At 36.9% G+C, this 24,272-nt stretch overlaps 1 protein-coding gene across 5 annotated transcripts in view; it reads right to left on the reverse strand.

Annotated features, from left to right (window-relative positions):
• Window positions 1-72: 72 nt before the first annotated feature.
• LOC118445485 (uncharacterized) overlaps window positions 73-24,272 on the reverse strand; it is a 114,070-nt gene continuing 89,870 nt past the window's right edge. For 4 of the 5 annotated variants that reach the window (XM_035875063.2, XM_085665028.1, XM_035875053.2 and 1 more), the window contains 4 exons: window positions 7,230-7,627; window positions 3,973-7,065; window positions 3,545-3,885; window positions 73-3,022 (listed from right to left, as the gene is read on the reverse strand). In XM_035875063.2, coding sequence (XP_035730956.1) covers window positions 2,456-3,022; window positions 3,545-3,885; window positions 3,973-7,065; window positions 7,230-7,557 — 4,329 coding nt within the window. In that variant the 5' untranslated portion in view covers window positions 7,558-7,627 and the 3' untranslated portion in view covers window positions 73-2,455. Of the gene's footprint in view, window positions 3,023-3,544; window positions 3,886-3,972; window positions 7,066-7,229; window positions 7,628-8,125; window positions 8,676-24,272 lie in introns of those variants that run through there. The other variant, XM_035875091.2, reaches the window with a different exon arrangement.

Below are 24,272 nucleotides of genomic sequence, written 5' to 3' on the forward strand. Positions count from 1 at the left end.
ATTATATATGTAAATTTAAAACGATCAAGTTCTTTTAATCGTGTTAAATTATCGTCATGAAAAATACGGGACAAGAAAAATTGCTTGTTGTTTGTCGAATTCGACACGATGAACTCGCTTTCGTGGATTCGGTTCGTGCTACGACGGTAGAAGTTAATTGCAAGGAAATACGATAAAGCGGACGGAAAGCATTTCGTCGAGCCGCTTGAAAATTTATGCGAAATTCAGCGATCCGTTTAAGAGTGGGTACCTAAAAGGTTACTCCGGGAACAGGGGAAGCTACGAGTGTTTCGAAATAAACGACAACGTGCCGCATATTTTACAAATTCCGATTACCACTGCGCACTGGCACGAACTGCTGCTATATCCTCTTATTCCTGGAATTCTTCTAAAGTTATTCAACTTGAAAAGAATATAAACGTAGCTATATTCCACCCACTCTCCATACTCAGATAATACAATGTTATCACTTTCTTATTTCTTTTATCGATTCTGAGTGACTGGTATAAATCTAAAAAAAAATCATTTTTTTTTCTGATCATTCTATGTACTACAATAAAGAATTGGATTCTTGGATCTTTTTAATGTTTGCAAAAAGTCTATGAAAAATCTATCATCTTTATACCAAAATTAATATGTTTATCGTGATGACGAAAGTTTAAGACATAGGTAGGATTCGGATTGTGATAGGATTAAGGAGTGATTAGAAAAAAAATCGCATTTTTATTACAGTCGCGTACGTATATGATACAACACAGGATGTGATGACAGGCTCGAATGTATAGATCCTTTAACGATTTGACCTAGTGACAATGTCACAAGCTTCATTGCTTTTTCTTTTGTTTTTCATTTTTTTTGTTTACTTTTTACTTCTATCTTTTTTTTCTCTTCTCGGTAAATAGTACAAAGGAGTCCTTCTCTCTCTCTCTCTCACTTTCTCTCTCTCTCTCTCTCTCTCTCTCTTTCTCTCTCTCTCTCTTTCTCTCTCTCTCTCTCTCTCTTTCTCTCTCTCTCTCTCTCTCTCTCTTTCTCTCTCTCTCTCTCTTTTTCTCGTTTTGCTAGATCATTCGCCAGCAGTAATAACAAATGTCGTTTGCACGACGTCCTTTCTCTTTTTCCGATCTCTCTTTATAACCTCGGACTCGTGCGCGTGCAAACACGCGATAGGGCTACAGAGTATTCCGCGTTCACTTCAATTTTGTAGCTCCATTTTTCGCGACGATACGTTCAAGCCTTGTCGATGTTAGTGGTTTACGAAAAACCAGAATACAACGTTTTTATTTAATGGTATATCGAGCGTTTGTCCTGGAAAAATCGAGATTGTTACCGATAATCACAATATGTTTCGGAAAAAGAAAAGTTCGCATGCTCGAGCTTATATTTTTGGACGTTTACGGAACTGCTCGATACTTTACCTATATTTTTTTTTATTCACATACGATAAAAGCTTTGAAATTTCATTTTAAATGATGGAATCACAAACGATTTCAACATATAATAAAATGATCGTTTGTTTAATGATTTGTTCTATCGATTACATCATCGTACGCGATCATTCTCCTCTCGAGTCTTTCGAATCGTTATTTACAGTAGATACATCGGTATAATAATATTCTAGAGATTTCTCAATGAAATTCGTAGCTTTCTTTTTTTTCTTCTTAGAATTCTAACAACATCTTACAGTTCTCAATTTGCTCGACGATATCAAAGAACTTCCAACTAGCATGACGGAGTCCCTCAGAAGAGATTTACACGGAATAGAAGGAGTGTAGTAATATCAACCGAATGCGACTGTAAACGCGGTCTTAAATCTGCGGTTTGTCGAGCCATTAAGAAATTCAATGCGTCCCCATTCCATCTTTCTTTCTTTGCGCGTCCTCCAAATGGAGTCTGGAAATATAATGGCGGTCCTTAGTCGAGAGTTACCAACGAATGCGTTCTAATAGAAACGATTAATTCCTTCCTTTTAAATCGGAGTTGTCGTTCTTTGAATTATTATCATTTTCATGATATATAACTGATATAACTATTATGATATTTGCACTGCTTGGCACGCTTATATCTACGTAAGTCCGGTAAGGTTAAGACTCGTAGAAAATCACTTATAAAAAGTTCGAACGTCCTTCGCAGAATGAAAAAAAAAGAATAGTTTCGTTCGATTGTTTGCACTCACGCGCACATGCTTGAAAGATTTTTCGTTGCGACTAATCGATTGGTAGGAGAACTTTATCGTTTTCTATCGAACGCTCGTATATATGTAGCAACATGATCTCAAGTGCATATAATAGGCCCGAGTTTTTCTGTAGAGTTCCTGAGCTATCGCATAGTTTTGTTAAAGTACTTAAAGGATCAGAGATATACGCGAAACTTCCGCGAGTCGAGAATGTTTCGATCGGTCGATACGATCTTCTCAGACGTTCGAAACCTCCACGAGTCGGGAGTTCCTCCGCTTTTCTCATACATTCAGTGTAGTGTTGCCGACGTTGCTGATGAAACTCGGATGTTGCCCTTCTTGACTGGCCTGCCTGGCTGCATGGCCGGCCTCGCCACTTTGTATGCTGAAGTGTCTATAAGATATATATTCGGGTGGTATCGGCTGTTGATCTCTTTTTACGGCCTCTCGTTGCTTCTTGACCTTAAGATATCCCAAGATCGAGACGAGTAGGAGAAAGACGACGAATCCCATACAGCAGCCGACTATGAGACCGAGTCTTCTCGTGAGAAAACTGCTGACTCCACCCATGTCTCCCATAGAAGAACCATCGCTACTTATCACTGCGTTCTGTGTTTCCAAAGTCTTTACTTCGGTGCAGCGGCTCGTAGGTGAATCCTCCATTTGCGTTACTGGCGTTGATTCGATCAGCTCGTCCTTCGAAATATTCAAATGGCTCACAACCATCTCCTCATTGAGATTCGTCAACCAGTTGCCTAGCCCAAAAACGCAGATCAGATAGCGAGTGTTGGGCATCAATTTGGAAAGTTTTATCGAACGTGCATTCGGCTCTAGAATTTTTCCGTGGATCTGAAAAAGAAAGATCATTTGGATATCAGACAAAACGATCGTCGAGAAATTGTTTAAATTGGATTCTATTATTTAACTAAAATACTATGTTGTTATTTTCCATTATCGTCCTTTTTTAAACTCTATCGCTACAATTTATAGCGTTCCTATATATATATATATATATATGTAAATATGCGTGTTTATGTGTGTATACATACAAGTACAAAAGGTTGATGGGGTAAACGAAACTGGACGTGTGATGTTACCGAATCGTCGCGAAAACTTCAATGTTTTGTACGGCGATCGCGTCCAACTTTTATTAGCCATCTGTAGAAAGCGACTGTCTTTCGTGGGTTAAACATACAGGGGACACTGTTTGGTTGGCGATTCTTTTTATTGCGGTAACACAGGTCAGTGTGGACCAAAGTAATATCGTGGTAGAATAAAACTAGGGAGAAATAGAGAAGAGAGAGAGAGAGAGAGAGAGAGGAAAAAAGAGAGAGAGAGAGAGAAAAGGGATAAAACACAAGCTTTTACTACCTCGTCGACGTTGTCCAGAGCATGATAAGCGACCTGGTATCCTCGTAGCCCGGAGTGATTTCTACTCTGCCAGGACACCAACACTGAGAATGGCTGTATATCCTGAATCGCGAGTTTTAGGACCAACGGCGCGGAGCAGAAAGCATGCGGATCGAGGTCGAGGAAAACCAGGCCACGCAATTCTGGCGGTTGTTCGCACTTTAGCAATCCGCTTTCCACGTCGTTCATTCGCATACCACCACCACCACGATTTCGGCTCACGCCACCACCTACCAGCTTTTGATGGTCCCGTAACCATTCCCAAAGCTCCTGGGATTCGCAGTCACAGTGTAGAGGATTTTCTGTAGAAATTGCGATTGGCCACGATTAAAGTATTGATCGTACCAAAGGTTAATGAAAAATTCAAGGTACGAATTAAACGTATTTACCTTCAGCCCTTAAGCTCCGTATTTGTGTTTCCAGTGGACGAAAGGCATTTAGTGGTAAATTGGCTAAGAAATTTCTGCTGAGATCCAAAATCCGTAGTTTCTTTAAACGTTTAAATGCGTCTGGCGATATCGAGGATATCCAGTTACCGTAAAGATGTAGTTCCGCGAGATTCTCCAGATGCTGGAATGTGCTCTTTCCTACGTTGCTGATTTGATTGTAGGAGAGGTCGAGTATTTGAAGTGCCTTCAAATCCGGCGGGAAATCTTCGAGATCCTTCAAACGGTTGTGCGTCAGATTGAGTAGTCTCAGATGTTCTAAACCCTTCAATCTCTCCTGAGGTAAGAGTTCCAGTTGGTTGATACTGAGATCCAAAGTGAGGAGATTTGATAGACTGCGAAAAGCGCTTGGCGACACTCTAGAAATCATGTTACTGCCCATGAAGAGATGCATCAGAGCGGGAAAGGCCTCGAAATCTTGGCTGGTAACAATGGTGAGATTCGTCCCAGAAATGTGGATCTCTTGAAGCGCCGGGTATCTTGCTTCGGAACTTATTTCGTGTATTCTGACGAGAGGATTGGCAGTGACGTTGAGCCAGGCAAGATTCGGTATATTCTGAGCGGAGAGTGCGACCGCTGGTATCTGTCGAAACTTGTTCGCGGCTAATTCAACTTTACGTAAGAGATTCGATCGAGCGAAGAAGTTAGCTGGAAGGGCGGTCAAATGATTGTGACTAAGATCTACGGATATCAAACGAGACAAGTTTACTGCCGCGAAACCAGAGAGGGTCGTGATGTAATTACTACGTAGATCGAGTTCTCGTAAACTGGTCAATCCGTTTAAACGCGACATGTCCACGTGGTCTATTTCATTGTTTGCGAGTGAGAGGAACTCGATGGTACTAGCGTTTGCAAGAACTTCGTACGGAATCTCTATGAATCTATTCCCGTCTAGTTTGACCTCCTTCAGCGAATCCAATTCAAGAAAGAGAACTGGCGGTAAAATTTTAAGGAAATTGTTACTTAGTAACAACTTGGCCAAATTTTTATTTTTCGAAAATAATTCGGCCGGCATTCGATGGATTTGCGCAGAATCCATGGCAAGGTGTTGAAGGGACGGTAAACCGTCCAATGAGTTCCCACTGATTTGACTAAAATTATTGTAGGATATCCTGAGGATCCTCAATCCCGGTATGTCCAGTCTGTCTAAAGCCGTGGCAGTGAGGTGATTATGTTCAAGATTAAGTTCGTAAAGATTATTTAATCCTCTGAAGGCACCGTTTTCGATTAAACTAACCGTACAATTCTTCAGATTCAAAGTTCTAATAGGTAGACCTTCCTGGAAAATCTTATCGTGCAATACGTTTAGATTATTGTTAGCAAGATCCAGTATACGCAGTCGTTTTAGAGCTGTTAGCGCGTAGGGATCCAATCGTCGAAGACCGTTGTCTTGCAAATAGAGTTCTTCGAGTTCATGCAATTCAGAAAAAGTTCTCACGGTGACGTGACTCAATCGATTCATGCTAAGCTCGAGGAATTTTAAAGCTTGCATTGGTTGAAAAGCGGTATCCTCTATTCGTGAAATCGAGTTGTTCGTGAGATAGAGTCGCTCGACCAAAAGAAGATCTCTGAAAAGTGGAGCCTGGAGGCGCGTCAATCTATTGTGTCCTAACCACATGATTCTAACAGAGGCTTGGCCTCTTAGAGAATCATTGTGCAGTACACCGAGTCCATTGTTGTCCAGTTGTATGGATACCAAAGAACTTCCGGTATTTCCATTTTGTCCGATTTCGTTTGACACTTGAAATACATCTCCCAAGACTGCTAATAAATTTCCTTGGAGATTAACGTGCTGAAGACTATGTAAAGATCGTAAAGCACCGGTCTCCATGTCTGTTATCGCGTTATTTTGAAGATGAAGCTCTAAAAGAGACGGTAGAGGAGCAAAGACTCCTCTCTTAACTTCCGTAATTTGATTGTCTTGCAACCGAAGTTCTCTCAATTGCTTCGCCTTCGCGAACGTTCCTACTTCCAATTCTCGTATGTTGTTACCGTCCAAAGAGAGAGTCGATAGATTCTCGCAATGCTCGAGAAAGTCCCTCGGTACTTTCTCGATGTAATTACCGCTTAGATGAAGTTGGGCCAACTGACCGAGGGTTACCAAGCCTCTAGCGTCGATCCTTCTGATAGCATTCTGTTGAAGATACACGACTGAGAGACTGGTACTACCAGCGAATGTTTCTGCTGGTATCTCCAATATATTATTTTCCGCTAGAAAGAGTTCTTTTAATTCTGGCAATCTTGAGAATACACCACGTATATAGTGTATGTGATTATGGCTGAGATCAATGGATCTGAGCTTCTGATTGGCACGAAATGTAGCAACGTCTAAGAATACGATCTTGTTGTGACTAAGATCGATAGACTCGAGATCTATCAAAGATATAAAGGCGTCTTTGTCGACCGACTCAACAGCATTGTAGTAGAGCGAAAGAGTCCTTAAAGACGGACAACAACGGAAACAGTTCAGAGGTATATTCTTGAAATTGTTGCTGCTGAGATCAAGAAAATTTAATGCGTCAAGTCGCGAGTATCCATCTTCGGGTAACTGCGCGACCTCATTCCACGCGAGTTTCAATGATGTTAAGTGTTCCAACCTTCTAAGTGATGTCATAGGAAACATCCTAATCTTATTCTCTGCCATATCAAGATCTTTTAACGTATCCTCCAAGCCGGCGAATGCGTACTCTGAGATTCTGACTATTTGATTTCCCTTTAAATTCAGTTTTATCAATGATAAGCTATAAAAGCTGAAACTCGGTAGTTCATGAATAAGATTAGCCTCGAGATCGAGGATCTTCAAGCGTCTCAACGTGGACATCGCTTTTTGAGGTACTCGCGGTAGTCGACCGGACACGAGAGCTAACGATTCCAAGCTCTTACCCAATCGTACGAAAGCCTCCTCGCTGATTTCACGAATCGCCGAGTGTGAGATCTGTAAGTGTCTAATTTGCGAGCCCAATGGAAAAGCTTGGGGTCGAAGTTCCTCCACCTTTCGATCCAGCTCGTAGACACTTAATGATTGGACGAACGTTCCTAAATCAGAGTAATTAATATGATATTAAAAGTCATCGGTTTAAAGTATTTCGATTAATCGAAATTCGATTCTCGATATAATCTCTTTTCAAATCAAAGTTAGAAAACCAAAAGTTTAACTTAAATTTGATATTTGAAATAAATAGAAAAGTAGACTTAGTTACCTTCTGGTCCAGCAGCTTGTATAACACTGGACAAGGCATTCCTGAGGGACTCTTCGGTGGCACCAGCACATTCGAGAAAGAGGCCGTCTTCGAAATTGTAACACGGACATCCCGGTATTGTTTCCGGCGGTGGGCACCTGGCGCTTTTTGCTTCCTGTGTCGCCATACAGGCCGCCAGGACCACCGAATAAAGGATTCGGAAACCGTCCCGTCGACGATCACTTCGTTGTTGTTGTTTCTTGGACGATTCTTTGCCGATCGACGTACTCGTTTTACTCGCTGGCGAATCCCAGCACTTTCGTTTCGTATGCGGTCTCGTCGTCCACATATTATTATTATCGCGCCACTTCGGTCCCTTCTCGTTCCGATTCGTTCATTGTTCCTCGATCCGCCTGACTCTGAAACATAGGGTTGAAATAAATTAATAAGCTTTACGAAGAGCAGATATTACCTAAATTATTTATTTATCGATTACCTAAACTATTTATTACCGATATTATCTAAATATAAAAATATTTAGATTGTTCGCAATTTTGAAATGTTTTCGTATAGTGACAATTCATAGGATTATCATTCGCCAATTAAATTTTTATCGGTTGACTTTTTACTATTCTAATGCTTATTGAGTCAGATAGTTACGTTGAATTTAATTTAAGATGAATTTGACAATTCGACTTGAACTATTTAATATTGGAAAATATTTCTATTGGATTTGTTATCTCACGACTAGTCTAGACGATGATAAAGATGGAAAGAGATAAAATAAATATGGTGAGGAAGTATTTTTTTTAGCAGTATGTCACGTGCACGGCCACGGAGAGAATAAAAAGTAGCCCGATAGGTGCGTAGTTGCGCTTTAGATTACAAGCGACCGAACGTTTGCGGGGATAACTTACTTTGTTAGGGGTTGCACTTGATACGAGGTAATGGTAGGTCGTGCACCGTCCGTCGCGTAGAAAAATCAATATTCGCGTTACTTCTAGTTCCTCGTCCTCTCGTAATAAATTTCACTTCTTTACGGAAGTTCGTCGACATTCAACCACTTGCACGGAAACGAACAATCTTAAAAATAGTACACTGATTCATATTTCTTCCTTTACTGAAGAGAACGATTAATCTAATAAAAGGAATGTTTAAATGAAGACGTCGATTGAACGAAAAGCAACGGAGAAAGAAAAATGTTTCAACGGAAAAATTTTATCGATTAGAATGAGCCACGCCTTTTTCATAGCGTTAATATTCCCATTGTCGGACGTTCTTTGTTTGGATTTGTACGTTGATTCGATAACTGTGTCCGCGTGGGAATTTTCAAATTGGATGAAATATAAAAATATTTCAAATAAGTCAATGCGATATCGATGGAATGCTCCCGAAGCATCTCGACATCATAGACGAACGTGCGATGCGAGAGGATTTCCCAATGGGCACGCTGTCGAACACACTGCGAGAAAAATAAGTAAAAACGAATGACGAATGGAAAATCATTCGCTTTAGAAATTCAAAAACGATAGAGTGTAGGTAAGTGTGCTGTGTTTTCCGTTCAGCGCGATGTACAAAGTATGATGGCGTAGAATAAAGTATCCAACGGAAAAGCTTTATTCGAGTGAACCCGTTTCGAAGATACGAAGAGAAGGAACTTAAAAGCTACGTCACATTTTATGCACAATGGCGAAGGAAGTCGAACGCATCGATGGATACTTGACGGGGTTCTCTTTTATCGAACTGAACCACCGAAGCTCGTAATTTGGCTTTCCTCTCGTAGACTGTAAACGAGATCGATAGATAAAGAAAGGAAATATCGTAGTGTACGTATATGTGAGTGCGCTAGAAGGAATTCTTGATAAGAAGGAATCATTGATAAGCAGTAGAATCTTTCAAAGGAAACTTTGCGTTCCAAGTCAAAAGTGAACAATTTCTTTGCTTTTTTCTTTTGGTTTTACCTTAAAACGAAAAACCTTGTTGTAGGGATTACATTCCAAAGTATTTTTCGGTTCGTGGCTTATACGAATAGGCATTCTCTTTCGTCATTGTCGTTGTCGTTCTCGGGAAATAGCCACTTATGTTCGTTCTAGATATCGCATGCGTGAGGCGTGCGAGTATTGTACACTTCTCAGTATGAATACCTTGTTACATCGAGGAACGCAATAACGACGATGCGGTTATAGCGATGGAGTCGTGCTCACAAGCACTGCATACAATGCGTTGGAACACTTCAAGTTTTCTGAACATCTCATAGGATAACGCCTGGCGAAAGCTGCGATGTGAAATGAGTGGGGAATTTTCTGTACGATACATTACGAAGAGACCGAGAGACCTTCTTGTTCGAGCGATTTTTCATCTTTGTCGGAGAAGTTAATAGATCTTTTTAATTATTTTTAAATAAGATTAGATTGAAGAATAATAGAACTTGATATAAAGAAGTCTTTTATTTATTATGAAATGTATAATCATATTTTTACTCAAAGTTCGTGTTTAATGTTAGTTTATTATTCATCTATCTTGATTCTCAGCAGACGATATCAATGCTTCTCGCTAAACTGTACTTCCAATTTGATAGCCAATTTGGATCGAGTCAATTTAGAGACGAAATGTAGGAAACTCGCAAGCGTACATACGTATGTAGGGACGTATCAATCGCGTCGCTTAAGCGGAATCGACGCGGATCCGTATGGATCGGTCGGATAACCATCGATAGGTATTTCCTGTGCGGCCGAGGACCAGCCTAACTCTCTCCGGCCAGAATGTTCTGCTCCATTACATAGTCGCAACGAAATTGAATTTCCTCGGCGTGACGTGGCTGATGTTGTGCTTCTCGCGCAATACCGATTGGAGGCTCGAATCAAAACGATCAAGGTTCATTCGTAAGAAAACTTGGTATTCGCGAGGTAACTAGGTATGCAAAGAAAGGTAAAATAAAATGAAAAAGAAGAGTACAAGAAAAGAATTGAGCGTATGCTTTTGTAAAAAAGAAAGTTGCGCTTCGGATACAAAAATATAATACAGTGAGTAAAATTAAATGAGAACAATTTTATATATTTTTCTCGTGTGGATTCGTGTGGAGTTCGTCTGAAAAAAGAAAGAAATATATTTATCCACTTAAACTGGGTATGTAGAAATTAATTATTAGAGTACGTGTTAAATAATTAATTCTCTATTGATCTTGTAAAAAAAGAAAGAACGATCTTAAAATAGGATAGAAAGAAAAAGAAATGAAATTCATGTACACATAGATTTGCGCGTTACAGAAACAGAGAAAAAACAACAGCTCCGAGTGTCTCGCAGTCGTTCGCTTATTTAAATAAGAACGAGAAGATGGTAATGAGAATGCAAATAGTACGGCATACGTTCACGCGAGCTTTGTTGCACATGCTACGAAACAATAAAAAGTCACCGTCCGTGATGACCGCAGTTTAATATCGTGTAAAGTGAAGTTCGAACGATGCTTTTAAAGTAGCATATGTCGATGAGGAGACGGTATAAAACAAGGAAAAACTCTCACGAGGATTACCTGTTTTTATCCTTTTTATAAATAGTAGCTATATATACTATAGCTCTATAGTACTCTTGACGAGTCGGTAATAAACCAATCGAATTATCAAAATGAGAATTTTAAAAAATTTAAACATTACATTCATGAGTGTGTACTTACACAACGTCTACGTTTTACAGGAGAGGCACGTAACGCCCGTATATCTATATATGTACATACCTATATCCTCCCACGAATATTTCTAGACGATATCGAAAATCAATACGTCAATTATTTATCGTACGATTCGGTGTCGAATACCAATAGGAAGTGCCGTAAATATTGTTTGGACATTTTCCTTACGAATATTGTGCCAAGTTTCTAGGTCGTTTGATATAATTATAATATCTTTTTTTTTTTACAAGAATTAATAAATTCTTATAACATTGACGAAGGCTACTTCTTGATGGGACATCAGGAGCGGCACCTTAAAAACCCACAACACCCGTTATTAAAAACCCAAAACACCCGGTTATTAAAAAGTGCACTGTTATCAGGTCGCCTACTTAACCTACTTACATAAAATTCATGTTAATGTATTAACATCGTCGTTTTCAACATTATGCATACAAACTCGTTCATTGAGATCCATTTTCCTATTTTCTTTCATTTTTATGTTTCCTTTATTATTATTAATTTGAGAATGGTAAAATATGATGATAATTTTATCTGGATATGAAGAAATTAAATATGACTCTTCATCTGAAATACGAGTACGGGCATATATGCGCATTATTTAAAAATCTAAGCGATTTAATTTAAATGGAGGTAGATAGAACGATAATATTTTTCTTTCGGAAGATTTATCTAATCAAATCACAATAGATTAACTTTAACATTATAATAATTAAATATTTATCGATAACTTATGTGCAGATTTTTTCTTATCTCCTAGCATTTCTTTGGATTTTTATCAAATTGCGAAGTATTGATAAATTTTTCAGCTTATTCACTTGATGTATTTGCTATCAAGAGAGAAATTCACTATCGTAGAATATTATTAAAAAAAAAAAAAAACAATATTTGTTTGGTTCTCATAGGAAAATCGCATTGAAAATTCTGGTATCCGATAAACGCGATATCTCTATCGATAATACGAAATCGTTACTTTTTCTGTTGGTATTTACAATAATGCTTATCGAGCGGCACTTTTTTAATCTAGTCCAAGGCCGTAGCACACGTTGGATCGATCGTTTCCTAGAGTCAGCGCATTTAACTGCGCCGTTTTGTGAACGTCTCGAATTCTTCTTTGAGCTGTAGTATACTATGGGACATGAAATTTTCATAGTATATTGTAAAAAATATAATAGCGAATCTTTTTTATATCATCATTACAAAGAAAATGATAAACGACTTTACAGATCGATTTGTGCGAAATTGACTCGACAGTCGATGTTTTAAGGGGTATCAATTGGATATGTAAGACGCTTCAGAAAACTGATACTCTCATCCTTATTCGAAGATGTGGCTTCTTTCAAGCGTGAAGTTCTTCCAAGAGGATCCAATCTGCTTGTAAAAGCAGAAACGTTCAACTTGATGCTTGACCGTCTTCTTTTCCCCATTTCCATCTTTTATCTTTATCTTTTGCTCTTCTTCTCTCATGTAAATCCAAGAAGGTCCTGCAATCTCGCTGGATTACGCATGACCACGAACGATTTTATAGTGCAACACACCAAAAGACATCTTTCTTGAGTATTCCCGGAAAACCTTTCAAGTTCAAGTCAAGTTTCAAAACGATCGAGAAAACCTTCTTGCGTTCGTTTTTCTTCATGGACGATAAATTTTCCTGCATCTTATAGCTTCTTAAAGATGGTTTTTGTCCTTCAAGGTTCGAAACAGGGAACGTCGATCTTTTTCATCGAGTTTCCAAGTAGTAGTAGCTTTTTGTGTTACATTTTCTTTCCGTTGACATGTGTTTCGGATATATTAACATTTCTTATCTTATGATGTAAACACAGTTAGTGTATCACACATGAGCAATTCCTTTGATAGATAAAATTAATCGAGCTATGAAAAGAGAAAGAGAGAGAGAAAGAGAGAGAGAGAGAGAGAGAGAAAGAGAGAGAGAGAGAGAGAAAGAGAGAGAGAGAGAGAGAGAAAGAGAGAGAGAGAGAGAGAGAGAGAGAGTAATTTTTCTTCATGTGAAATAAATGAAGAAAAATTTAATTGAAGAATCTTAAATAAAGTTTTCAAGAATAAGGAAGGTATTCGAAAGACGTTATGAAATGATTACGTTACTGTTTGTCAACCACCTTCGAGTCACGTTGTTCACGGAACTTTCCAATACATTAAAAAACTTTTCTGATAGCATCTTGTTTCATCGAGGGAGATGGGCTATAGATACAGGTCCCCACTTGAAGATTGAAATCATTTTTCATACTCGGTGTAAATCAAAATCAAAAATCTTTCCTCGATCTGCTTGACACATTCACTTACAGTATTCCTTATTTTTAAAATGGCTTTTAATTTGCGGTTTAACAGTTTCTTGTTTCAATGATATTTTTCCTGAAAGATCACGATAAGATTTTTTCATTTCTGTATTCATGGAAGAAAACAGTTGTTGTGTGCTCGCACGAGTATAAGATATCGTGAAAAAACACTTTATTATAGTCACGTCACCAAGTCCGATTTCAGAAAATTATATAGATTAGCGAATATTTGGAATTGTGCAAAATCGAACGAGTGTGATTACGAAAGAAGAAGCTTTCTGTCGCAACCTCGAGCCACGTCTAGTTTTTTTTATAGAATTAAATATAGGTCAGCGTGTCAGTATATTAATATAATATTTGTATGTAAATATAATATCTGTATGTCAATATAATGTTCGAATTATTAATGTAACATATATGCAACAATTTATTACTTCATTAAATTTTGTACAAATAATTAGGATAATATAATTATTCTTTTATTAACTATATTATTATTTTCAATACTATTATCCATCCGCTTTAATATTTACTAAATAGCTATATATAATATTTTTTTTTTACAAATTTCTAAAAAAAAAAATTATGCATTATAGGATTGGTGATGTATTATCGTTAAAGTTAATCAACCTTTTGAATGACAATACAACTATTATAATACTAACTCCTTGATTAATTGAGTTATCTGCTCTAACTAAACGTATTCTCATTCTGTATTCTTTAAAATCCATATATATAAGTTTTTCACGACAAAGTCTCAAATTTTCGCAAAGAATAGCGATTTACGTTTCCGCGAAGATGATGATAAGGATGAATACAATAGCGATGAAGAAAAGCGATGGAGAAGCTAGCAGCGCGACGAAACCCCTCGATGAAGACACGTTATCGTGAAGAAAATCGGACAGTTTCCGCGGATGAGCTTGCAGTTGATGGGCACAAAAGAGACGACCGGGTGTTTTTGTGAAAAGTCTTGAGGTTAAAAAGATGACAGAGAGTCAAGATATGTGTGTATATACATATACATAAGTGTGAAAGAGAGAGAGAGAGAGAAAGAGAGAGAGAGAGAGAGAGAGAGAGAGAGAGAGAATGGACGAGTTGAGTTAGACGAGCAGAACATCTAGAAGGGAGTGACGTGGGAGCTTTTTTGAAAGAGCTTCCGCGGGGGGTCCTCAGGGGTAGTCGTTTGCTATGAAGATAACCACCACGATGTAACAACCTACGTACATTAGCTCCGAGTGGAAAGAGAGAAAGAGACAGAGAGAGAGAGAGAGAGAGAGAGAGAGAAAGAGAGAGAGAGAGAGAGAGAGAAAATGGAGATAAAGAAAGAAATAGAGAGAGAGAGAGAGAGAGAGAGAGGCGGGAGGGGAAGAATACGGTCACGTCCGTATTTATCGCAACCCAAATCTGAAATGGAACGAATTCTTCCTTCTTCACGCGGTCTACTAGCTCGTGCCATTTTTTTTCATCAATATCCTAATGCTCTCAAAAAGGTATAGGAAAATGTATGCGAAAAAGAAAAAAAGAAGGGCTGCTTCGAAGCGATGCAATGAACAAGATGCTTTTTATTCGAATTTCAAACTCATTTACAATTCGTCGCTCTTAGCTGAGTTAACTCGTTAGCTAAGAAATACGCAAGCTAAAAAGATAACAGACCCTTCTTTCAATCGATTTAGGTTGCCTTTGAGTTGGTCTAAGTTTACAAAAATCTGTGAAAAAGACGTGATATATAATATATGTATAGTACCACTACTCGTTGCTCTACCCTTTAAATGGTGATTTCTTTTAGATGATTTTTGTTCAGATAGATTTTCTTTTTTAATTTAAATTTATTAATATCAATTTTATTTTACAATAAATACGAATAAAAATGATATCAATTCTTACAAAAGCTTTATGGACGATGGAATCATTTGTGGCTAATCTCTTTTTCTCTACACACACGTTCGCATACACGTACGCATGTATAGGATATCCTTTTCTCGCTTGTTATTCTAACGAAATTCTCAAATACCCATGAAATACATTTTTCCTTGATCGTTGAAGCAAGCATGTGGTCTTCTTCTTTTGCGACAATTTTAAGCTTCATTTGATGCGACGTATAGGGAAGTCATCGTCGTATGTGCGCGCGTCATTCACTAGAATGAACCCGCTGTCAGCGATGGTTTTAAATTATGTACTAGGAAATATATTCCTGAGCTGTTATCTTTGCTATTCTTTCGTCTTTCTTTATTTTTCTCTCTGATCTTTGCTTTTGAAAATTGTTTCATTGCAGAGATGTTAGAACGAAGAAAAGAATGATGGAAGAAATGTGTATGCATATCAGAACAAGTCTAGATATCAGAAACGAATTAGAGTTAAATTTATCAAGTCAAAGTAATGAAATTTTTTTCTAATTATGCTCGTATCATAATAATTATTGTTCTTATATTTTTTTTTATTAAAAGATTAGTATAAAAACAATGAAAGGAACTCATCTATGATTTTTTCAAAAAAATCTTAACAAGATAATCGATAAGTCTCGCAATAAGTCTTTCAGTTTATCAGCAATTAATGTTTTCTCAGATACCAAGAGCGATAACTATTTGTCCTTTTTCCATTATTTTCTCTTTCTTTTTCTCTTTTTCTTTCAACTTTCTGCATTGCAGATTAGAATCATTGTTTCAAGGAAATAGTAATGTGAAAAGTTTTGTTCGTGCCGTTTTTGGAGCGTGCTTTCACAATAATGGTATTTTCAGGTTATAAAATCTGAAGTCCTTGGTGCAAAGAAATAAAGGAAAGAAAAAGGAAAACGAAATGAAGAGTCAAAGGCTTGGTATCTTTGGCGTCTCTCGCGTTAATTAATTTGTATTCAAGTCTTTACCACCCGCTGGCTAACGACGATGCTCACGTACCTATATATGTGTATATATATATATATATATATATATATATATATATGCATGTATGTATGTATATAAATGTATCAGACGAAGTCGACGTGGTTCTATGTAAGGATTAATTTCGCTGATAACGACAGTATCGTTGATAACAAGAAGGGATATACATGTACTTTACAACGTTGTTCATTTACCACCAGCTTATTCGTAATAATTAGCTTTAGTAGAGTCAAACTTAATCGATTCGTTAGTCAATTAGATGTACACTTAAGTATATCAGAATGAAAAGTGAATCTGTACGTAATAAAAGATCTTTGCGAAAAGAAGAATTTTCAGAATAATCAATAATCAATAGATTCGTCTATAATTGAAAAATACAGATCGCTAGTGATCGTATTTCGGAATTCTTATCAGAAAATGTCAGAAGCAGGAAAACGAGAGATAATATGACGATATTTCAGCTTCGTTGGAAATTGAAATTTTGTATATAGAAATCGTCTTTTTTTTCCTTATATCTTCTTCTTCTCCTTTATGTCTTCCTTCTCCTCTGTTGTAATTCAGTTTAGAAATTCTCCTAATTCAGTAATCTCTACCACGAGATCGGATTGTTCGGTTTCAGGGGACATCGCAATGGTCGTTCTATAGCGAGAAACTCTGTATTTCTCCTTCGTAACAGGATGACGTGCCAATTCGAGTTGGTAGGTACATATGCGAGTTCGTGTTTTGGGAGAAGTTTCTCTAGGAGAACTTTCGCCATCGTTTCTTCTTGCTTTTAAAAAAGTGGAACGCGATGTTATCGAACTTACTATACTACCATTGTATACATGTATATCTACTTACATATGTTCTCAAAGAAAAAATATAATATTATGAAGGTATAATAATTGTTCGTATTCTTTAATATTTATAAGATGAAGAAAGAAAGTATTTAAAAAAGAAATCAACGAACAGATTAATAAATTTTAAATGTTTTCCACAAAGTCCAAGTAATATAATTTATCTATCAATATACATTTAATACTATCATCGTTTGGTAAAATTCTTGTTAATACTTTGCTAGTATAGTTTTTCTTTTTTTCTTCATATATATTAAATAAAAAAATCAAAAGAAAATTTCTAACACGTTCTTTTCTTTTTAATAGCGTTGTCGGTATGAGTTCGTAGTAATCGAAGAGAAGATAAGAGAAATAAGTTGCACTCTATGGCGAGATGTAAACAACTTGAATACTAATAAAAGTAGAAAAATAAAAGTACTATCAGTGCAGAAGCACTTGTGTTTTTCCTCTCATTCTCTTTCAGGGAAATGCAAATTTTGCGGAACCATAGTGTAGCCAACGCCTCATGGCAACCCTAACGCAAAGGTACGCGCGTAGAATCTGCGTCGAGACTGTGGTTCCGCGGCTAGCTTTTGATTTATATTCCAGTCACGCCAAAGGTGTGTGATTTATACGTAGGAACAATGACAGAGGCATTGCTACCTAAAGTGGCGGTTGCTCGACAAGTACAAAAAAAAAAAAAAATAGGAAAAGAAAATTTCTCCGTTGAACGTAACCGCGATTAATTAAATATAATAATTTATCCGAAGTTTGAGGTTGAGCTACGGTTTTTTACGGTGCACGTTTTTATCGAGAAAAATTCTCCATCTCGGATATCCTGACTAGGATCGATCGATTCGCTTGAAAGACAGGAGATCTCTTTTCTATACTTCATTATCGTGTAAATGGGACAATTACTTGAAGCTAAATCGAGCTCTTTACGCCTGACGATGGGCCCTCATCTCACTTCATTTTCTTTAACATTATCGTAGCACGTTTTGCGGTACGTCAGGAAATATCTACAGTTTATCGTTAATTTGATCGAACACGATGAACGATAGTTCTCTTGTTAACGAGATTTTCTCTATTAACTCCTACAGTATGAATCTGTCCTAATTTTATTAAAGGAGATCGTTCGAAGATATCAGAAAGGGAAAATAAATTTTTCTGAAACTTATTTGTAGTTTTCTTTTCTTTGATAAAAGTAACTTACATTGTTATTCAATCGTCAGGACTTTTGCTTCTCACTTTACCGGAAATTAGGACAATCTGATCGCAAAGATAGAAAGATGAATTTCGACTTTCAAATGGACCAGATGTTGCCTTTCATTACGAGGTTTTTCGAACGCTAACAAGATTTTCTGATATTGCTCTTATTATTCTTATCGATTTCGGGAAATTTGTTCGTTTCATTTACACCATAAATGAAAACTTTTGTTGGGTAAAAAGGGTTTAAGTTACAGGTAAACTTTATTCTTCAATTCAAGTTAGAACTCGAATTAGTGTTGTTCATTATTGCGGTTTTCAGCGGATTGGATTACATAAAATATTTAGTGATTTTAAGGAAAAATTCGAAAGACAAGATAAATGGTTATCCTGTAACGTACAATCGGTAAACATGATTGCGATTTGGATAGAGGCAATGGAAGTAAGAGAGAAGAATAGAGATAGAGATAAAGTAGGATGTCTTCTCTTAATGTTCCATTGGAATTAAAGCAAGTGTTGTAAACTACGTAATGTAGTTTGCGTATGCAATTACCTTCCTTCTGGCCACTTTACAGCCTGCTTCTATACTATTCGGAATATTATAATTATATTTAACCTCTGTCTGTTTGTCTGTTTGTCTTTCTCTTTCTCTCTCTCTCTCTCTCTCTCTCTCTTTCTCTCTCGTCTGCATTGTCTTCCATTAAATTAATAACAGTTCCTTTACTAGTCCCAAGGTTTGTTTTCTGAAGGAAACCGGCCTTAAAGGCGAGTAAGCAATGACGTTTCTTAGATATACTAGTGAAGTGTTAGATTTCATAAATTCTAACCTTTGGCAGTTTAATTTATAGTAACGGTTGATAGGGATTGACGCTTTGTATAAACATTGAGACTCGTTTGGCCAAGTTAATTTGTCGAGTACGAGGTTGATTAGTCGTTAAAGTATACCTAAAGAAATGTTCTTTGCTTAACATCGATAACATAGTAAAATTCGAAGAGTAGAAAAAAGTTTTAAACTAGCGAGAGAGAAATAGAGGGATATGTTAAAACGAGCGACAGATAGAAATTGATACGATGCGAACTAACTCCTACTGTTTCGTATTACGAGTACACTCTGATATTGGTCGAACGAGGACGCTTAATTACACGGACTAATTAAAAAGAGGTAGTGAATTTCAATGGATGTATGTATGTATGTACATACATGTGTACGTATGCATGTATTACATTCGACATGGTCGAGTGAACAAAATTCGCTTCAATCGTCGCTAGAGAAAAGATTCTCGTTTGTATGCGTTTCAACAGTTGGAAAAGTGCGATGGAATTCGCAATAGCAATACAATGAGACGTGAAAAATTCAATCGAGTTTTCTTTTGTGTTAAAGGAAAAAGAACGAGAAAGAAAAAAGGAGGAAGATATACGTACGAGGTGGTAATTTCGAAGAATAGTTTGGAATTTTATTAATTTCATTCAATGTCAAGACGATGTACAAGACAGATTTCTGGTGAGAAGTCGTAAAGTCTTTTTCTATCTCTTTCTCTCTTTCTCATTTTCTCTTTTTCTTTCTCTTTTTCTCTTTCTCTTTTTCTCTTTCTCTTTTTCTCTTTTTCTCTATCTCTTTCTCTCTTTCTTTTTCTCTCTTGTCTTTTATGTTTCTTATTATGGACGTCAGTTCTCGAAAAGCCCAAACCTTCAGCTCTCATTGTTTCTCGTTACTGGAATTACTCTGAGCTTTAAATATCGCGACTATACTTTAACGCATCGTTTTCGTTTCTACGAGTACAAAAGGAGAAAAAGAGAAACAGAAAGAGAAAGAAAGAAAGGTCATTACACTTGATAGTACTGTCTTTCTCTTACTATTATGTTCCATTGTTTCTTCTTATTGTATTACGTATCGAAATCCATGACCATTTCATTCTCCAGACATTCTAACATTTCAAGATTCTCTATTCCGTTATTTGTTACCGATCTAAAATCTATCCTTCTCAAGTTCCCTTTCCATTTTTTTTCTTTTTTTTTCTCCTGCGTACTGCACTATTATTCGACTTTATACGTCATTCGCATTTTGATTAAAAGGAGAAAGACTTCTCTTTGGAATTTCACATCGATTTCTCTGATTCGTGCGATCTTCGTTGAAAAGCTTGCTGAGAGTCCTCGTTAGAAGAGTTGAACGCACTGATTCTCCGAGACGAATGGAGTAGCAGGAAGAGGATGTGCTTTCGAATAGATTGTCGTCGTTCTCGAATGTGAGATTCAAATTAGGTAATTGCAGGATTTGAAAAAGTTCGTCGTTAATTACATTCTTCCATCGAGGGGATTATTTTTATTCGCGTAATTCGAGAAAACGAGATTGATGTGGTCCTGGTCTCTTAGTTTCCTTCAAAGACATTACTGAATATTTCTGTTCCTTTTCTTTTACATTCTTTAAAACACGTTTATTTGTATTTGTAGTTAGAATATCGCAAGCACTACGTGACTAGTAGAAAGTAAGTGGTAGCAGATAAGTTTAATCTTGCTATTAAACCATCTTTTTTATCTTTTTTTATTATTGCCTTTATCTTAGTGCTGTTTATCGGCTAAGAAACAACGCCGCCATTATCTATTAAGATAAGAGAGTTGAATAAGAAAAATACAAAAATATTTATGTAATAAGTTTCCATTTTTGTAAATAAACTAATATTCGTTGGTTATCTTATTTTTTGGTTATTCAAGATTGAATTTTGATTTAAACTCGTAACGACAAACGCAAATATTCATCCAATGTATATTATCCAGATATTCTTTGGTAGACTACCATCAGATGACAGAAGGTCGCTACGTGACGTACGCTATGCACTCAATATATTTGGTTTCGATCGTATCACGAGCCACATTTCCTTCGCGTCTTCCTATTGCAGAGAAATAGAAGTTGACATTTTGTCGATATATCGATCGGTAATCTCTTAAAAAGAGAAAAAGGAAAAGACTCCAAGGTCCAGATGTCATCAGAAGCTTGTATGTACGACGGACCACATGAGAATGTCATATGAACGAACGTATCACTAATTGCTCGCTCCATTAAGGATTCTCCAATTTGTACAACGAACAGTCGTTACGTTTACTACTACTACTACTATGAAACAAACGAATGAATACGGCTGCGCTTAAAAAGAATGCGACGTTATTTAACGCCGGCAGCGTTATTTAAAGTGTGTCCTATATCACAGGAGAAGCCTGGCTTTCCTCTTTTATCGCGATTTAATTAATCAGTAAGTGCTCCTTGTTGAACTCAATGTGGCTTTCGAGATCGTCCGCGGAAGGAACCCTCGAAAATTAATGGTAACGAGTAACGAGTCTTCCACTGTGTGAGAGTATAGATGTGTGCCTGCACGTCCGTGTATCGGTATGCACAAAGAAATTCGAACTCGAGTATATAGAATGAACGACGAAGAAGGTAGAGTTACAATTAACGTGAGTCAATCCGCGATCAAACTGAGGAACATTTAAATAAACTCGACCGATTCGTCAAGTGGACGAGCTTATTCGAAAGTGTGATTTTTTCAAATTAATTAATATCTCGCGAATGTAGGTAGAATTTGTCATTTCAGGGTAACCCATGTTGGAATGTAAGAACGGTAAAAGAGAAAGAACAAGAGAGGAAGAAGGAAGAGAAAATGGAAAAATTTTTAAATATGTATTTAAAACGTAAAAGGTAGGAAACGTTTAGATACTTTTTTAAATGATACCAAATGCATGCGTACGTCCTAGAAAGTAACTCTTGCGGATAGGATTAGAGTACCATTGGTATGTCGGCTTGGTTAACATTGGTGCATTTTAATTATGGTCACCCTTACCTTATCCGCCTTGTACTTCCTAGTTCTAGAACTCTTAACTTAACCTCAGTCGACTTCCTTCTTCCAGCGTACTCTTCCTCCAGTGCTACACGCTATTACGACTCTGAGATTATTCCTACTAATTATTTTAATTACGCGTGCCTACGAAACGTTCGTCGCAAGGTGGAGACTCGAAAGTGAAGAGGCAACGCCGCGAGCGTACGCGCCATCGTCGCTAAGAATCTTCCCTTTTGCTTGTTTCCGAGCAAATCGAAGTGAGAGATTATATAATTTTCCGACTTTTCGACAAGTTAGTCCGTATTTCGTTCTCTCTTTCGTTCTTCTAATACTTCTCAGAAATAAGTCCATTAGAAGGTTAAAGACCTTTGATAACGATGTTACGTTGAAATACTTTGAATTACTTTTAAAGCTTAAACATATTGTTTTTCGGGCATAAATGTTAGGAAAATGATCATTCGATGGCAGTCAACGATGCGTGATTTTATTAATATGATATTTCTTCGCTTTCCTCTCATAAGATCATTAGAAAATAAAAAAGTATTTTACACTGTGAAAAAAAGAGATTGACAGAGAGCGAGAGAGAGAGAGGGAGAGAGAGAGAGAGAGAGAACTTACATTATGCTTCATAAAGTTATGATGCATGAAAAATAACTATGTATTATATTCATTATCATTTTCTTATTTTAAGATTCATTTTGGTAAGTGGCGAATTTTGCCATGATAAATGACAAAAGATGATGCAATAGTGGTAGCAATTGAAATTTGAGGGAATCCTGAGAGCCTCATGAAATATTTTTCACCGGATAGCTTATAAATAAAGAATGTTGTCCTTTATTTTCCAAGAGCTTCCTTCGTTTTACTTTACCACTTGTACTTGTATCTCCTTTCTGATTCTTCTCACTGTTCTTTTCGTTCTTACTTTCTTAGTCTTTTTCGATGGAAATATAGCTACCCTTAAATTCTCCCTTGATTTATTCGCAAATGTTATGCAAGCGTGTGCTCGTGTCTCAGTAATATCAATGCATCGCTAATGTATTTCGTGTTTCGTGTGTAAAGCGTGCGTAACATGCGAAGATATAAACGAGAGAATTACTTTTGGATTTATCGTGACGTTTATCACATCATTCATTTGGTTATCCGATATTCATGACATGTAGCCCGTACGTTTTATTTTGCGTGTATTGATTTATTTTAGTTTCTACGTACGTAAAACGTTTTTTATATTATTGCTTAAACGTAATTACATTTTACCTTCGATAAGTTCCCTTGAACCCGATAAAATACTTTGATGTCAGAGTATTGACATGCATTTTAAATAAACATTTAAAGGGCACTCTATATCAAAAGCCTATTGATCACAATAATTCACTCGAGAACGTTTATCGTTCGAGAATTAATTAGCGATCAAACCGTGGCGACTCGAATAAACTTGTTAGGCTAATTAATTTGCAGTATCAGGAGCACTTTGCATTTGACATCGCTAATGTCTCTCTCGTTTGTGGTAACTTCAAAATTTCCAGTCTCGCAATTGTTCTCTCTCTCTCTTTCTCTCTCTCTCTCTTTCTCTCTCTATCTCTATCTTTATCTCTATCTCTATCTCTATCTCTATCTCTATCTCTATCTCTCTTTAATGCGTTAATATCCTCGAACTATTTCCAATAATTTTCAAAGACTATATATAGTTTGCGAAATAATTGTTATTTAGGGGATGTGTACATATGATAGGTTCTTTGAATTTCTTTTGGATAATTTACGTAAAACCTGTTTCTAAATAATCTAAGATAGAAAGAAAGAAAGACAGAGAAAGAGTAAGGGAAATGAGGGAAAGAGAGAGAAGTTGAGAAGAGCAACGAAACGTTGGATAGTAGCGCGTTACTTCCGTGAACGAGGGCTAATAACCTGGGAAGTTAATTACGACCGTAAACTGCGAGGGGTTTGTTTGACTACCCCATCGCGCCAAGGGTGGCTGACATAAGGTGGCCTTGTTACATCGGCTATGCCGACACCCTGCTAGACACCCCTGTCGTCTCTAAATCCTCTCTCTCCCTCTTATTCTGCTGCTCTTTCGAAGCTATCACCCATCGTGAGAAGCTTTCTCATTCTCTTGAATATCAAGGGAACGCCGTGAATGTTAACTTAAAGCTTTGTCTTTGGCCGTCGGTATCGCGCGAACAAATCGATATTCCTTCAGAAGATCAAGTTCGCTGACAAAAAAAAGTGAGAAAATAAGAGAATTATATTTCTTTCCTATTAATTTTCTTCAATTCTTATATATATACTATTAATAAATAAAATTCCTTGAAATGTTATACTGCTAGAAGAAATTTAAATTTGTTCTAAGATCAAGTTAAACAATAT

The sequence above is a fragment of the Vespa mandarinia genome, chromosome 2 (genome assembly GCF_050613455.1).
Source record: "Vespa mandarinia isolate Hongniang chromosome 2, ASM5061345v1, whole genome shotgun sequence".
Classification (NCBI taxonomy): Eukaryota; Metazoa; Arthropoda; class Insecta; order Hymenoptera; family Vespidae; genus Vespa; species Vespa mandarinia.